General features: G+C 36.2%; 1 protein-coding gene across 2 annotated transcripts; it reads right to left on the bottom strand.

The window, feature by feature from the left end:
• Positions 1–3,825: 3,825 nt before the first annotated feature.
• On the bottom strand, positions 3,826–14,904 carry LOC121652507 (adhesion G protein-coupled receptor E2-like). 2 transcript variants are annotated; one of them, XM_042005284.1, is made up of 20 exons: positions 14,705–14,904; positions 14,135–14,215; positions 12,147–12,290; positions 9,612–9,755; positions 9,355–9,507; positions 9,074–9,220; positions 8,746–8,868; positions 8,566–8,609; positions 8,362–8,466; positions 7,951–8,104; positions 7,632–7,754; positions 7,360–7,550; positions 7,092–7,256; positions 6,795–6,989; positions 6,349–6,566; positions 6,158–6,218; positions 5,991–6,082; positions 5,611–5,794; positions 5,387–5,452; positions 3,826–5,027 (listed from the first exon to the last, which is right to left on the bottom strand). In XM_042005284.1, the coding sequence occupies exons 1-20, from the start codon at positions 14,733–14,735 to the stop codon at positions 4,986–4,988; spliced, it is 2,463 nt and encodes an 820-aa protein (XP_041861218.1). In that variant the 5' UTR covers positions 14,736–14,904; the 3' UTR covers positions 3,826–4,985. The 2 variants fall into 2 exon arrangements, with proteins under 2 accessions (XP_041861218.1, XP_041861227.1); XM_042005293.1 differs by lacking the exon at positions 9,612–9,755.
• Positions 14,905–17,982: the final 3,078 nt, after the last annotated feature.

Raw genomic sequence — 17,982 nt, 5'->3', positions numbered from 1 at the left:
TCTCCCTTTCTGCTTTGACTCTTAATCTGCTCGTCTTGCTGAGTTTACATGCTGAGATAAGTGAAACTTTGAGGGAGGGGATTTCTCTCTCTCTCTAGTGTTCATGGTAAGGCATGGAGCAAAGATGCCTTACCATGAACACTAACTCTTCCATTGCCCACATGGCAATAGAAGAGCAGCATCAAGCCAGATGTTTTCATTTTATTATTATTTTTGTACTTACATTCAGTTCAGAGACAGTAAATAGTGATCTGTGTAACGACGATCTGGTCCTATCATTTTAGTCGCTCTGGGTGGGGGGATCCTACTCATAATGCGCTTCATTAAACCAATGTCCAGACTGAAAGGTAAATTTGGGGTGTGTTCCCATTTATTGAATGAATGAAAACATGGATGAATGATGTTTTTTGTTTGTATGTGTGTGATTGTGTGTGTGTACTACTATGAGGAGTGCCTTTTAATTTTTTGTTATATTCTTTGATGTGTGAAGGCTTTAAATTTTGTTTTTATTTAATTTTTTTTATTATATACAGCACTTTGTGTTGCTTTGTGCATGAAAAGTGCTCTATAAATAAAACTTGATCTGATTTGATATGAGAACTAAAGTCCCCCTGGAGAACAATGTAGTCCCTTAGTGACAAGACATTCTGGACAGTACCAAGAGCCTCTCAGACTGCAATGTCTACTTGGAATTGCTGTTTAGGACACACAAAGCTTCAGAGCCTTTGCTCCTGTAACTTGTAGTCTTAGAAAGGCAACCTTCTCATTCACTGGTGAGAACTCCTACACCAAAGCACTTAGCCAGGGACTTGCGAGTATTCCCACACCTGCTTGATTCCTCTTCGTTTAGGCAACTCCAGAGTATGAAACAGTCCAGTCTTTCAACAACAGTTTGGTCCCAGAGTCTATATTGTGTGACCACATTTATCTATAGCCACCTAAACCTAGTTGGTTCTGCTTCACACACAGGCTGAGGTTCCTGCCTGTCAGTAACACTCTATGTCCCAAGAGCCAGTTTGTATACATGGCAACTGGCATGTCCTTTTACCTGCTGCCAGCTCACGCTGCATCCTACTTGAAAATTCCCCACTGTTGACAGAGGAGGTACTTTTAAGGAGCACAGGGATGAATCTTACAATGGTTTTGGTCACTTCTGTTAGAACAGATCTAAATTATTTGACTTCTGATAACTGGCTGAGACTGGTTCTATGCACATCTAATTATAAAAATACTTATAAATATACTTGCTACAACTACAACTAACATCAAAGTCAACTATTTCCACTGAAGGTCAATGCTTTTTATTTTTCTTTACATATCATTTTGTTAACAGGAATGTATGTGTATATCATTTCTTTTGATCTAAAGATGATGTAATGAGATAAGAAACACACATATACACACACCCATGTACGCACCCATGTACGCACGCACGCACACATACACCCACCCACACTCTCACACACACACACACACACACACACACACACACACACACACACACACACACACACACACACACACACACACACACACACACACCCACCCACACTCACACACACACGCACACACACACAGAACCCTCCACAGCTAATGAAATTGCACACACTTCCTGCCTGTGCTGCACACTGGTACAATCTAGCACATACAGCTGTGAACAAAATGCTCATGCATGCAAACAGAGGAAATGGCCTCATGTCAAATGTTGCAACTGAAAGAAGATGCAGCGGCAAGTTAATTCCTTTCTTGTGATCACTCATGTAAAACATATGCTTCAGACATTTATTAGTAAATATGTCACACCAAACACAAAAAATCTTACCAACTGGCACCAGTTAGCCTAGCCTAAATTTAACCATCTTATTTCCAAACACCATGTTTAACATCACAATCAAATGATGACCACACAAAATAATGTTTTCATTTTTAAAACTACATGAATTTTAAAAACAGATTTTTAATTCACTCTATTTCACCATCAAGGTAGCAACAGATTCAGCTCAAGTATCTCGATCAAGCAGACCTGCGTTTTCCATCTTCCTTGCCAGATAGTTTAACTTCCAGTGATTAATCACTTATGTTGACACTTGAGAGCAAAATAGATCTCAGTTGTCATTTTTATTTAGATTTGTAGTATTGGTCCATTGAAGGTTAAATGGTTAAATAGTCATATTCAAAGTAATTTTATACATTTTTGTTCATTAAATTTGCAATCGTTTTCATTCTCACAAGCCAACAAGACATTTATGGCTCATTAAGGTGAGACAAGTATCCATGTCAGAAAAATAAAATCAACAATCATTAGAGTAATTCAAAAGAACCCAGTCTTGAATAATAAGGCTAATAATAATGAGGCTTTACTGGCATGTACTGAACATTATCATTATCACCTTCACAGTGGTGTGATGACTAACACTGCAACTTTACAGCATGAAGTTTTCTGGTCTGAACCTTGGCTGGTGCTTTTCTGTATGGAATTAGCATGTTTGCCATGTGCAAGGGTACTTCATCTTTTCCCACAGTCCAAAACCATGTATGTTTGATTAACTGGTGATTCTAAGTTGACCCTAGGAGGGAGGTTCAGTGTGCATGGATGTCTGTCTCTGTGTAGGCCCTGTGATGCAGCAGGAACCTAACCATGACTTTGCAAAAAATGTCAGAAGATTCTTTATGGTCAATTATTTCTTCCCTTTAATAGTACTAGTTATATTTGTGCTGTATTATACATTGTAGGACAGTCTACACCGAAGTTTAATATCATGCATTTATGGAATAAGCAACACAAAAATGTGTGGGTAGCAGACATATGTCACAGTAAGGACCAGACTTAAAATCAATTAAAGATAATTAAAGTATAAGATTTTTATCATTAATTTTGAGAAAATATAGACACTTAACAGTAAAAAGAAATTACATTTTAAAAATGTACTTAAGTAAAGACATGAAAACTTAATTGGAAATACAAATCAATTTAAAATTCAAGTGTGTGATAAACCAGGTTTAACAGGATAACAGGTTTAAAATTCCACATGACAATACTTTTAAAGTCCCATTTCGAAACAAAAACGTGAACTCAGTTAATTCAAAAAAAACTCCGTCAAAAAAATATTTAGAAATCCTACAATATGCATGATTTTTAGAAAAATAGTAATATCTGCAAAAATGCCCAGCAATATATACAACAACATACATTCAAAACATAAATTAGAAGTGCTTTATAGTTGTATTCATATTTCTTTTGTTTTATAGGCAAGGCAAAATTATTTATATAGGACATTTCATGTACAAGACAATTCAAAGTACTTTACATAAAACATTACAGCAGGGTGCAGAAAGTAATACAAGTGCATAAAAAAACCAAGATAAAAAAAAATGCAATTAATAAAATAAAAACAGAGTTAAGATGCTAAAATAAAATAGATAAAATGCAAGAAATAAAGTTCCAGTGTGAGGAAAGACAATATTAAAATATGATTTCAGCCTAAAAGAACCAAATGCAGATCTGGACTTCTCAATAAAAACTATTGAAATGCATGAGAGAACAGGTGGATCTTTAACTTGGATTTAAATAAACTGAGTGTTTCAGCTGATCTGAGGCTTTCAGGGAGTTTGTTCCAGACATGTGGAGCATAGAAGCTGAATGCAGCTTCTCCATGTCTGGTTCTGACTCTGGGAACTGATAAGAAACTGGATCCAGATGACCTGAGGGTTCTGGCAGGTTTATAATGGGTCAAGAGGTCACTGATGTATTTTGGTCCTAAACCATTCAGAGCTTTATAAACCAGCAGCAGAACTTCAAAATCTATTTTCTGATGAACAGGCAGCCAGTGTAAAGACCTCAGAGCTGGACTGATGTGGTCCACTTTCTTGGTTTTAGTGAGGACTCGAGCAGCAGAGTTCTGAATCAGCTGCAGGTATTTAATTGATCTCCTCAATGCATTTACCGAGAGCCTGTAAGGGGCCTCAGTCTCCTTGTGACATTGTAATACATATCTATGCATTTCTGCGTAGCTATGGTAACTAATTTTGTTCTTCTTTATGACCTGTGCTAGTGGGAGCACGTAGATGTTAAACAGAAGAGGCCCCAGGATGGAACCTTGATGAACTCTACATGTAATTCTTGTCTGCTCAGATGTAAAGTTACCTATTGACACAAAGTACTTTCTATTCTCTAAATAAGATTTAAACCAGTGTAGCGCAGTGCCAGAGAGGCCCACCCACTTCTCCAGTCTTTTAAGCAACATATTGTGGTCGACTGTATCAACTGAGGTCCAGTAAGACTAAGACTGACATTTTTCCATCATTTGCATTCAAACATATGTCATTAATGACTTTGGTCAGAGCAGTCTCAGTGCTGTGGTGCTGCCTAAAACCTGACTGGAAGACATCATAGCAGTGGTTTTGTGTTAAGTCGTTTAGTTGATGAATAACTGCTTTTTTGATTATCTTACTTAGAAAAGGAAGATTTGTGATCAGTCTGTAGTTGCTCATTTGTAACTCATCTAGATTTTCCTTTTTAGCAGAGGCTTGATTACAGCTGCTTTTAGAAATTCTGGAAAGATGCCTGAAATTAAAGACAAGTTCACAATCTGTAACAGATCTACATCAGCAAAGAACTATTATTAAAGGTACCTGACACAACAGGCCCTCACAATATCTTCATCATTTCCATTAAAAATAAGTACGAATTTTTTTCCAGATTTTTTTGTTCTAAAATAACTATGTTTTTTTTTTTTAAAAAGTAAAGCACATCTTTACATTTTAATTATGCGTCAAGTTAATGGCAGTGGAATGTGTTTTTTACTTTTTTTTTTAGATCCAATAGTTAATCCTACATCTAAAATACAAATACTTGCTCATTATTTACAAAATGTTGTAGTACAACAAGTTGGTGCAGTGGCTATGAGAGGACAGAAGATGACACCACGTCTGAAATATCAGTCTTTAGTCAATCAGAGTTTTGTCTCCAGTTCTGGTTCATCTCCTCAAACATGAGACTCTCTTGTGTTCTGGGTGCTTTTGGATCCCTGAAGATGGTAAAATGGATAAATTTTAATTTGTGACTTTGGACTAATGTGAATTATATTTCAAGAATAAGACAAGATATGAAAATGGCAATGCACATCTTTACACAGCTATTATTTCTTATGTGCTTCAAACTTTCAAAAGCCACATGTGTGTGTCTTTGGGGACATTTTGAATTTAACAAGTAACAAATCAATTCGATTAAATCTATTTCATGTGAAATCTTTAATTACCATGTTTGATTTAATCTTTCTCTTGCTTAATTGGTGAGTAAAAATGCATCCCTGGTTTAGCAAAGAACCTCTACATTAGAAAAGAAACAGCTGCTTACATTTGCTTTACTAAAGTGGGAGTAACTGACCTCAGAATAAGTTTTCTTGTGTGGCTCACAGATTTGAGAAAGGATTCTTTCATACTCCCCTCTCACCTAAAATAAAGGAGGAAAAAAAATCTAAGTAAAAAATAAAATAAATTAAAATAAAATAGTCATCAACAAAATCTAAACTTAATTAAGATGTAGCGAAGCTTCTTTCTTTTTTTTAACTTCCTTTAACTTCCTTTTTAGATGTAAGAACCATGACAAACCTGTTTAGAAAATAGACAGTGCATGACAAACAACGTAACCCCCTGAAGGCTGCCAAAGATGGTGAACAGGTAAGATATGGCGACAGTGCCCTTCTCAAACTGGAAAGAAATGAAGATCCACATAGCACGGAGTATGCAGTAAAGGAGTATGTAGAGCTGAGCCACTGCAGTAATGGTGTAGTCCCTGCAGGAGGTAATAAAGATGCATGCAGGTCACTTAGGCAGTCGTGACACCATAACTAGTAACACCCATTTTTGACTATGTAGGTGAGGCAGTAAAAAAAAGTCTATATTTTTTTTACATGGGAAAGTGTGACTCATGGTGCATTATAATATGTTTCAGATTGTTGCAGACAGCTCATGGCTCAGGGGTAACTTACTTTATTTTCTGCAAGCTGTCCAGGTCTGGATTCAAACTTAAAAACTTCTGTGCCAACTTCCACACAGTGATGAGAAAGAAAAAAATGTTCACCTGAAAGACAAGAGCAAAGAGTCTTAAAAGAGACATAATTGGACATAATTTGTCTAAATTTTCTTTAATTCTTACAAAGATGATGACACAGGCAGGGCCAAAGAAACTCCAAATGGATTCCAGGTTTAGCCAACAACTGTAATGCATTGGAGCATTTTTTTAGTAGAATATATAACAGTATAACTTCAGATTAGAGTATAAATTATATAAGAAAATGAAGAGATTAATCTGGATGAATATGAGATCAAGGTATCTGGGAAACTTACTATTTCTCAGTGCCATATCCTTTAGCATTAACTAATGCAGAGATAGCAACAATTACAGCTGGGACTCCATAGCCACCGGCCATCATGTAGAGGGTTTTAAAGTTGGTGTTAAAGACCAGGACTACCATCCTAAAGAGCTGTATGCCTTCCAGACACATCCAGCAAAATACTGCCTGGCAAAAAAAATGCAGCATCCCTGCTACCACTGCACAGCCAACCTAAGAGGGAGAGAGAGATAAAGATTAGCATGGCAGAAGTGAAAAGGGAAGAAGGGAAGTTGAAAAGACAAGCACAAGAAATGAGAAGGGATGAGTTGCTGACTTAATCTCTAACAATGGATGTATCATTTAGTGGCTTACTTTAATTCGATCTATCACTCTACTATATTTTATAGGTGGTAGACACTTAATGAACTCATTTAGTCATCAAGCTGTTACAGTATTTACCCTGTTCTCCGTCTGAGAAATGCCTGCAAGAAATATAAGGATAGCAATGAAGAGGCTGATGCAAAGGTGCAGGTGGATGGTGGTTCTTGGACCTTGAATGGAGCGGATCAATGAGAACGTCAGGATGCAGATGAACAGACAAATTAATGAAAGGGATAGGCCCACCCAGGTAATCAGCTGCAACGCAAACTTGTTCTGTTAGGAGACAGAACAGTTTCATTAGCGTATACCAAAATGGATTTAAATTTTAGAATTTACTAAAGAAAAAAAAATAAATATATGTGAGAGATATTTTACCTCAACCTCATAGAGGGCCATGAGCACAGCAAAGCTGCTCAGGTAGTTACAGGAACAAACAGTGTGTTTCAAGTTAGACTCCACAACACTGCAGCCATGAGATGACCATGTCCCCTCATTCTCCGAAGAATCCCAGAACACACAGGTGTGAGAAGTTTCATTTAACTGTAAAACAAAAAACATACCAAAAACCAAAACCATAATTGTGATATTCGCCTTGCAAAGAAGAATCATATGAAACAGAAGGTTAATAGTCTTTCCTTTTTACCTGTTCAAGGTGGTGCAAAGTTAAAATGATTGGCTCTTTTAGGTGCCTGGTGTTTCTGTTACTGACTGTGACAGTAACCACTTTGGAGTTTATCTTATAACTTTGCTTCTCATCTGGTTTCATCGCACTAAAGAAGCCATCTGCATATTCTTCCAGGTTTGAATAACTTAGTAATGATACTGTTGTGAAGCCTGTTGCACAGCAGGAACAAGAGAATTAACAGGTTAAATTCAGATGTTTACAAATGTGTTATTCAAAGGCATGATCATTACCAGGGTAATGGGAGGGATCTCCTGCAGCCACTTCCAAGTCAATGTCTAGTTGAGCATGTGTAGATGATAAAGTCCTTGTTCCTTTTGGCAGGACTGACCCTTTTTCTACCAACAACTCCATTTCTGGACACAAGTATAAATGTAAGCCTGAATGAACATATACTACTTGTACAAAATGCATAGATTAGTGAGAAAATAATCTATAAGCTAATTGAATGTTTAAAGATAATACTTAAAAAACAGTTTCAAGTTTGAATTGTTAGGTTTAAATGTTAAGTTTTAATTTGTTGAAATTCAAGTTATTTCAGTTAATTTAAACCTGTGTAATTGGAGGATCTTTTTGTTACTGGGGTTGATAAAAAAGATCCTATAAGCCTCAGGGCATGCTCCATTAAGTCCAGAAAAGTGGAGATTTTCTTTTTTCCATTAAGAGCTCTACTGAACAAGAGTTCATCGACCGTGGACATCAGACCCTGCAACCACAAGAGAGGAGGAGAAGAGGAGCAGCATAAGTGTGTGAAAAGAAAACAAGATACATAGACTGACACCAGACTTTCAGGCTGCATAGCATTGTATAAATAATCTAGTTTTGTGCAGCACATACAAGTACATCTGAACACCATCTAACAGAGCTTGTGGGGGTAGCACTTCCTGTTTCTATTCTGGTTGGGGAAACTTGAAGTTTTTTCTGTTCTTTTCACAGTGAGAGATTTCTGTCAGTCATTTGTACCTTTAGTAAGTCCTCTCCATCCATCTCTTTTGGATTCTCGCTTTCTGTGAGCTTGTGACAGGTTTTATTCAGTTGCATGAAATAATCCTGTGCAATGGCAAGTGTCTGTGAGAGGAATTCAGAGAAGATGAAATAACTGTGTGAGACATCAGACATTTAAATAAATGTTCATTTTAGATGAATGAGTTTCTGGTGTAGAGTTACCTCTCTCAGATTGTTCACATCTTTGAACATATCACAGTTCAGTTCTGGATAAAAAAGAAATTTTGATGCAATATTTGTGTTTGATAACCCATAATACAGTCTACATTACTCTGTTAATTACAAAGTGAATACAAGTTTTATAATGGCTGCTGGGAAAAATGAATACAGTTGTGTTTTTACCAGTGCAGGGTGACTTTACGTTGCCATAGTTAGTGAACCCTGCATGGCATGCACAGTAATGTCCACTGGCTCCACGGTAGCAGGTTCCATTTCCACAGATTGTCTTATCAATCATACATGTGTCTGAGGAGGAAAGAAAACAAGGACAGGTCAGTGATCACATTTTTTGTGTATCAGTCAGAACAATTACAATAAATGTCCTGGTGGACACATGATATATTTAAAATTAAGAAGAAAGTTTAAACTATGATTTAAAATGTTTGACCAAATACATTATAGATATGATTGTATGTTAACATGTTTTGTAGTTTTATGTCATAACTCCCACCTTGGCATTGCTCCGAATCATCAGTGAAGTTAGATTTGCCAGATTTCAGTCTGAAGCCAGAATTACAGACACAGTAAAAACTGCCTTGTGTGTTTAAACATGATGCATTCAGACCACAAATGTTGTCTTGCTGACATTCATCAATATCTACATGAAAAAAACAGGAGAAAATTCAAGAGAAAGGAAACTAACCCTCACTCACAACCTTATATGCATTGATAATCACACTGAAACTGCTGAACAGTAGATCATCATCATCATCATCATCATCATCATGTTACCTCTGCATGTTACATTGTCACTATAATGAAATGTTTTCACTCCAGTAGAGGTGTTGAAGCCGTTTTCACAGAAGCAGTAATATTTGGAAATTGTGTTGGTACATCTTGCATTAGGTCCACAGATGTTGCTGTTGGTTATACATTCATTTATGTCTTAAAGGAAGAGAGAAGGACACATTATGTTTGAGTTTTAACTGTAGAAGATAAACTTTATGAAAGATCATAATCATTGCACCCACTGATTCAAGATAACTTACCTTGACATGTTATAGGTAATCCAGGTGATATAGGTGATTTAGATTCAAAACCATCAGTACACTGGCAGGAGAAGCTGCCTTCCATGTTAGTACAAGTTGCATGTTTTCCACAGATATCAGGCATCATGTCACATTCATCAACATCTTATTAGAAGAAACAGAAATTGATAATAAAAGAATATTAAATGAATGGCTGCTTGAATAATTGTATTTTTTTTATTGATCTTTGATGAAAAATAAAGCGGGTGTAGATATGAAACAGATTCGGAGCCCAGAAAATATAGTGAGTTCATGATCTTTGATTTTTTTTGTTTTTTGTGTTTTATAGACATATATGCACTCACCATTATCATCATTTTACATTCATTATAATCTAGAAGAAACAAATTAATAATAAAAGATTATTAAATGAATGGCTGCTTGAATAATTGTATATTTTCATTGATCTTTGAACAAATTTATTTGACTAAAGTATTTAGCAAACACAGCCCAGTCTCACAAGAAAATGTGTAATAGCTTAAAATGGTGTAGTTGTGCAATTTTGTATTTGTAACATTTTAATGTGAAGTTAAACGGGGAGATCGTTCAACTCTAAGACACGGGTGTAGATATGAAACAGATTCGGAGCCCAGAAAATATAGTGAGTTCATGATCTTTGATTTTTTTTGTTTTTTTGTGTTTTATAGACATATATGCACTCACCATTACACACAATTATTATTTTCTTTTTTAAAACCTGTATTAGGCTCCTTTTAATAAGCTGATTAATTAATGTATTTACTGTTATTTATTTACATTTAACTCAGGGCTTAAAGTATTCTGGCACCGTGCCGGATTTCCGGCTTTTCACTTTGATTCAGGGGGAAAAAATAAAATAAATAACTATGGTTATAGTGGTTGAGACTCTGAATTGGCTCTGAATTGTAGAAAATGAATTTAACAATGAACAATGTTAAAGTCGACAATTACACCTACTCATCTTCGAAAATAAGCAGAACTTGCTGCTGCATATGTTTTCAGTGTTTAGTAAATAGTGACAACACACTTTGTTTTTCTCCGCCGAGTTAACCTGTAGCGTGAACGTTATCTCCGAGTGGTCTTGAATGCAGCATCCAAGCCAATGGTTGTTTCACCGAAATCAGAAAAAAGGAGAATAAATTCATGAAGCCAGGGAAAGACATCCTAATTGACAAAGGCCTTAGACCCAAATGGTGCTGGGCATGGATAGAAGAAGGGGTGGAGACGACAAGCTTTTTGGGAGCTGGTGCCAGAAACTAAGAGAGCCAGGTAGGCCTACTTGTTTCTGTGTTGTGCTCGAAGAAGCTGGTGTATGCAACCAGTGGCAAAAAAGTTCTATGACGCCACTAAAGCTGGGCTTACACCAGAAGACTTTTAAAAGATTTGCAAAAGACTCTAGAAAACTACCACATCTAAAGACAAATGTTTGGAGTTTTAAGTCTCAGCCTAGTCTCAGACTGAGATTTGACAAAGACTGTGAATCTTTTGGGGTCACTATTTACAACTACAACTAGATTCTTTTAGCATTTTATTGTGATATGTTGGACAGTTGATCTCAAACAGGGCTGATCTGCCCGCAGTAAAGCAAACAAGGGGAGAATTTCACTCCAGGAGGGAATTACACACCATCATTATTAAGTGTGGCTTTACATCTCCACCAGGTGTTACACGACTTTTACAGAATCTGGAGGGATGAATGAGTTTCTATTCTTCTCTCATTTGTTAGATCATTATACTGTAACACATAAGTGATCCACAGCAGACGTTTACTTCTTAATAACCATCCGCTCCTCTTTCTGGACGGTCTGCCAACAACGCTTCATAACCGCTTCTTGTTTGTCTTTTTTTTTTCTTTTTTTTCACGTCCATTTTTGCTGGTGTTCTGACTGTCAGGATTCCTGTTTCTGCTTTTGTCAGAGCTCATCTATTGGTTGTTGACCGTGTTTTGTCACTGCGACTTGCGATAATATCAAACGTGTTTGATATTGTCGCAGATCCAAGACTAGGGAAAGATTGACCTTAAACAGCACAGATTATAATCTGCGCTGTTTATGGTCAATCTGGTCAATCTGGTATACCAGCTTACACCAAACGATGGTGTGAGATGATGGGAGCGTGCTGTGACTCCAGTAAAACTCCTAAGATTTCCTAAAGACTTCCGTTTATAGTCTGCGATCGTGAAAATCGTCTAGTGTGAGCCCAGCATAAGGAGACCCCAGCAGCAGCTCGAGGTGTCCAACATACAAGTCGTTTGCCGGGAGCAACAGCCACAGCTACCTTTGCATGTCACATTGTCACTATGCTGAAATATTTTCACTCAAGTAGAGGTGTTGAAGCCATTTTCACAGAAGCAGAAATAAAGGGAAATTGTGTTTTGACATTTTGCATTAGGTCCACAGATGTTTCTGGTGGTTATACATTCATTTAGAAGGACACATTATGTTTGAGTTTTAACTGTAGGAAATAAACTTTATGAAAGATCATAATCATTGCACCCACTGATTCAAGATAACTTACCTTTACATGTTATAGGTGCTCCAACTGTAACTTTTCCTGATGGTCCAAAACCATCGGTACACTGGCAGGAGTAGCTGCCTTCCATGTTAGTACAAGTTGCATGTTTTCCACAGATATCAGGCATCATGTCACATTCATCATAATCTAGAAGAAACAAATTGATAATAATAGATTATTAAATGAATGGCTGCTTGAATAATTGTATATTTTTATTGATCTTTGAACAATTTTATTTGACTAAAGTATTTAGCAAACACAGCCCAGTCTCACAAGAAAATGTGTAATAGCTTAAAATGGTGTAGTTGTACAATTTTGTATTTGTAACATTTTAATGTGAAGTTAAACGGGGAGATCGTTCAACTCTAAGACACGGGTGTAGATATGAAACAGATTCGGAGCCCAGATAATATAGTGAGTTCATGATCTTTGAATTTTTTTGTTTTTTGTGTTTTATAGACATATATGCACTCACCATTACACACAATTAATTCTTTTCTTTTTTAAAACCTGTATTAGGCTCCTTTTAATAAGCTGATTAATTAATTTATTTACTGTTATTTATTTACATTGAATTATGGAATCTATGTAATCTTGCTGGACCTGACCGAAGGGGACAGAAAAAGAAGGAAGACAGCAAAAAGAAGCAAGGGAGAACAGAAAGTAGAAAGAGGAGACAAAAAAATATGGATAGAAAGCAACGACCCTTCAATCCAAACTATCACCAGACAACAAACTGCTGCATTTGTACATAAACACACCAGCAAATTTCCTACGGCTTTGACAGGAAAACAGCTGCCAGTGGAGGAGAAAGCAGGCAGCCCTGTCTGGTGCCTCTCTGTAAACAGAAGCTTGGAGAAGTTTGATCATTGGTTTTCACACATGCATTTGGGTTGTTATATAATATTTTTATCCAGTCTATAAAAGATAGCCCAAACCCAAATTTGTTCAATGTTGTTAACTCAGTTTACTCAGTGAAATGTTTTTTTTTGCGTCTAAAGAAATGACTGTGAATTCCAGATTATGTAGAGTAGAATAATCTATAATGTTAATTAATCTGTGCATGTTAGTAGAGAAATGTCTAACTTTAATAAAGCCCATTTGATCATGATGTATTATTAGAGGGGTCATTTTTTATCCTTCTGGCCAGAGCTTTGCTGATCATTTTAAAATCTACATTTATTAATGAATTTGGACAGTACTGGATGGAAGTGTCGGGTCTTTTCCTGGTTTTAATAGTAGAGTAATATTAGTTAGCTTAATATGTTAAGGTATTTTTTGTTTTTTTGTTTTTTCTTATTTCTAATAACATATAGTAGAACATGGGTGCCAGCATTGTCCAGAATTCTTTATAGAATTCAGCTGGATGACCATCTGGACCTGGAGCGTTATTGTTGGGCATATGCTGGAGAGCTTCATGGAGTTCGCCGACTGAAAGAGGTGAATCCAAGGTTATTTTATTTTCATGTTTTAATTTTGGAAGATTGATGTTACAAAGATATTCATCAATATTCTCATATGTTGTGTTTAGTTGTGTCTTTTAATCTATTATTTTAAGTTCATGTTTAGCTTTTTTTATGGCGTTCAGTATGTGTTCTTCTGGGGAGACATGGTAAACGTCCTCTAGGGATTCAATTCTGAGTTCTAACTCTGAAATTCTAAAAGTTTCCTTCTTTTTCTTATGAGAAGAGAAGGAAATTATTTTACCTCTCATTACTGTTTTTCCTGCTTCCCAAAGAACACACGCTAAGGTTTCTGGTATGTTGTTGTTTTCTAGATATAAAGACCATTCTCTTTTAAAGTAGCTGATAAACTCAGGATCTTTAAGTAATGATGTATTAAATCTCCAGTTTCTAGATGCTGGTTTATTTCTCAGAGTGAATGATACTAGTGCTTGATCACCATTACACACAATTAAAAGTGAGACTGTGCTGGTTATTCTTAGACTGTAATGTATTTTTATATTATTTTTATTTATTTATTTTCCATACCAACGCAGCCTTCAGAAGCCTCTGAATACCCATGAGAACATTTTGTCTCCACTTCGCCCATGACAAGGGAAAAGAACAAAGCTGTAAACAAACAAGAAAACATTATTCTGTGATACAGTCCATTACTTCTTGATATATATACATATAATCAGAAAGAAATAGAAGTATGTTTTGTTAGGAAGTCAAAGTGTTCATTAGGCTACACCAATTAAACCAGAAATGTTAAGTGTTTTGAAACAATGAAACAGAGAATTTCGACCCAAATGCATTTTAACCGACCTGCCTATTACCAGACATAACATCACATTTTTTAACTAATTTCAACAAACCTTTATACTTATCCTATTCTGGACATATACACTTAATGACATCATTAATTTACCAATTAGTTCATAATTAATTACATATTGTTCAAAGTTTTGAGTAAAAAGTAAAAGTTTTAAGTATTTGGTTTCCTGTCTACAACCGCAGAACATTTTTTACAACTTTCTCAAAAATACCACAAAAAAAAAAAAAGAAAAAAAGATGATTCAGCTGTTGTATATATTGCAAATAGATGACATGACTCACTGAAGATCAGGAGGGTCCACTTGCTTGTCATTGTGATAAAGAAGTCCACATGAATATGAGAAAAGTTAAAACAGCCTGAAAATCCACATTTAAATGGTCCAGATCTATTGACTTCTTGTCTTCTCCACCTTTCCAAATGTTCCCCAAGTTATTCAGTAAAAGGGAGGCGGAAAGAAAACGAGTCTGAATACACTCAGCAAGTTAATGGGTATTAAAAACATAGCTACATTTTATGCCGTGGTTATTGTAAATCTCCCATCAATTTTCTATGTACCTCTGCTCCAGTCTCCCTTTCTGCTTTGACTCTTAATCTGCTCGTCTTGCTGAGTTTACATGCTGAGATAAGTGAAACTTTGAGGGAGGGGATTTCTCTCTCTCTCTAGTGTTCATGGTAAGGCATGGAGCAAAGATGCCTTACCATGAACACTAGCTCTTCCATTGCCCACATGGCAATAGAAGAGCAGCATCAAGCCAGATGTTTTCATTTTATTATTATTTTTGTACTTACATTCAGTTCAGAGACAGTAAATAGTGATCTGTGTAACGACTATCTGGTCCTATCATTTTAGTCGCTCTGGGTGGGGGGATCCTGCTCATAATGCGCTTCATTAAACCTATGTCCAGACTAAAAGGTACATTTGGGGTGTGTTCCCATTTATTGAATGAATGAAAACATGGATGAATGATGTTTTTTGTTTGTATGTGTGTGATTGTGTGTGTGTACTACTATGAGGAGTGCCTTTTAATTTTTTGTTATATTCTTTGATGTGTGAAGGCTTTAAATTTTGTTTTTATTTATTTTTTTTATTATATACAGCACTTTGTGTTGCTTTGTGCATGAAAAGTGCTCTATAAATAAAACTTGATCTGATTTGATATGAGAACTAAAGTCCCCCTGGAGAACAATGTAGTCCCTTAGTGACAAGACACTCTGGACAGTACCAAAAGCCTCTCAGACTGCAATGTCTACTTGGAATTGCTGTTTAGGACACACAAAGCTTCAGAGCATTTATTCCTGTAACTTGTAGTCTTAGAAAGGCAACCTTCTCATTCACTGGTGAGAACTCCTACACCAAAACACTTAGCCAGGGACTTGCGAGTATTCCCACACCTGCTTGATTCCTCTGCGTTTAGGCAACTCCAGAGTATGAAACAGTCCAGTCTTTCAACAACAGTTTGGTCCCAGAGTCTATATTGTGTGACCACATTTAGCTATAGCCACCTAAACCTAGTTGGTTCTGCTTCACACAGCAGCTGAGGTTCCTGCCTGTCAGTAACACTCTATGTCCCAAGAGCCAGTTTGCATACCTGGGAATTGGCATGCCCTTTTACCTGCTGCCAGCTCACGCTGCATCCTACTTGAAAATTCCCCACTGTTGACAGAGGAGGTACTTTTAAGGAGCACAGGAATGAATCTTACAATGGTTTTGGTCACTTCTGTTAGAACAGATCTAAATTATTTGACTTCTGATAACTGGCTGAGACTGGTTCTATGCACATCTAATTATAAATATACTTATAAATATACTTGCTACAACTACAACTAACATCAAAGTCAACTATTTCCACTGAAGGTCAATGCTTTTTATTTTTCTTTACATATCATTTTGTTAACAGGAATGTATGTGTATACCATTTCTTTTGATCTAAAGATGATGTAATGAGATAAGAAACACACATATACACACACCCATGTACGCACCCATGTACGCACGCACGCACACATACACCCACCCACCCACACTCACACACACACACACACACACACACACACACACACACACACACACACACACACACACACACACACACACACACACACACACACACACACAGAACCCTCCACAGCTAATGAAATTGCACACACTTCCTGCCTGTGCTACACACTGGTACAATCTAGCACATATAGCTGTGAACAAAATGCTCATGCATGCAAACAGAGGAAATGGCCTCATGACAAATGTAGCAACTGAAAGAAGATGCAGCGGCAAGTTAATTCCTTTCTTGTGATCACTCATGTAAAACATATGCTTCAGACATTTATTAGTAAATATGTCACACCAAACACAAAAAATCTTACCAACTGGCACCAGTTAGCCTAGCCTAAATTTAACCATCTTATTTCCAAACACCATGTTTAACATCACAATCAAATGATGACCACACAAAATAATGTTTTCATTTTTAAAACTACATGAATTTTAAAAACAGATTTTTAATTCACTCTATTTCACCATCAAGGTAGCAACAGATTTAGCTCAAGTAAGTATCTCGATCAAGCAGACCTGCGTTTTCCATCTTCCTTGCCAGATAGTTAACTTCCAGTGATTAATCACTTATGTTGACACTTGAGAGCAAAATAGATCTCAGTTGTCATTTTTATTTAGATTTGTAGTATTGATCCATTGAAGGTTAAATGGTTAAATAGTCATATTCAAAGTCATTTTATACATTTTTGTTTATTAAATTTGCAATCGTTTTCATTCTCACAAGCCAAAAAGACATTTATGGCTCATTAAGGTGAGACAAGTATCCATGTCAGAAAAATAAAATCAACAATCATTAGAGTAATTCAAAAGAACCCAGTCTTGAATAATAAGGCTAATAATAATGAGGCTTTACTGGCTTGTACTGAACATTATCATTATCACCTTCACAGTGGTGTGATGACTAACACTGCAACTTTACAGCATGAAGTTTTCTGGTGTGAACCTTGGCTGGTGCTTTTCTGTATGGAATTAGCATGTTTGCCATGTGCAAGGGTACTTCATCTTTTCCTACAGTCCAAAACCATGTATGTTTGATTAACTGGTGATTCTAAGTTGACCCTAGGAGTGAGGTTCAGTGTGCATGGAAGTTTGTCTCTGTGTAGGTCCTGTGATGGAGCAGGAACCTAACCATGACTTTGCAAAAAATGTCAGAAGATTCTTTTTTGGTCAATTATTTCTTCCCTTTAATAATACTAATTGTATATGTGATGTATTATACATTGTAGGACAGTCTACACTGAAGTTTAATATCATGCATTTATGGAATGAGCAACACAAAAATGTGTGGGTAGCAGACATATGTCACAGTAAGGACCAAACTTGAAATCAGTTAAAGATAATTTAAAAATGAGATGTTTATTATTTATTTTGAGAAAATATAGACACTTAACAGTAAAAAGAAATTACATTTTAAAAATGCATTTAAGTAAAGACATGAAAACTTAATTGGAAATACAAATCAATTTAAAATTCAAGTGTGTGATAAACCAGGTTTAACAGGACAGCAGG

The sequence above is a fragment of the Melanotaenia boesemani genome, chromosome 2, assembly GCF_017639745.1.
Source record: "Melanotaenia boesemani isolate fMelBoe1 chromosome 2, fMelBoe1.pri, whole genome shotgun sequence".
Lineage (NCBI taxonomy): Eukaryota > Metazoa > Chordata > Actinopteri > Atheriniformes > Melanotaeniidae > Melanotaenia > Melanotaenia boesemani.
This window is presented reverse-complemented; position numbering and strand designations above follow the sequence as displayed.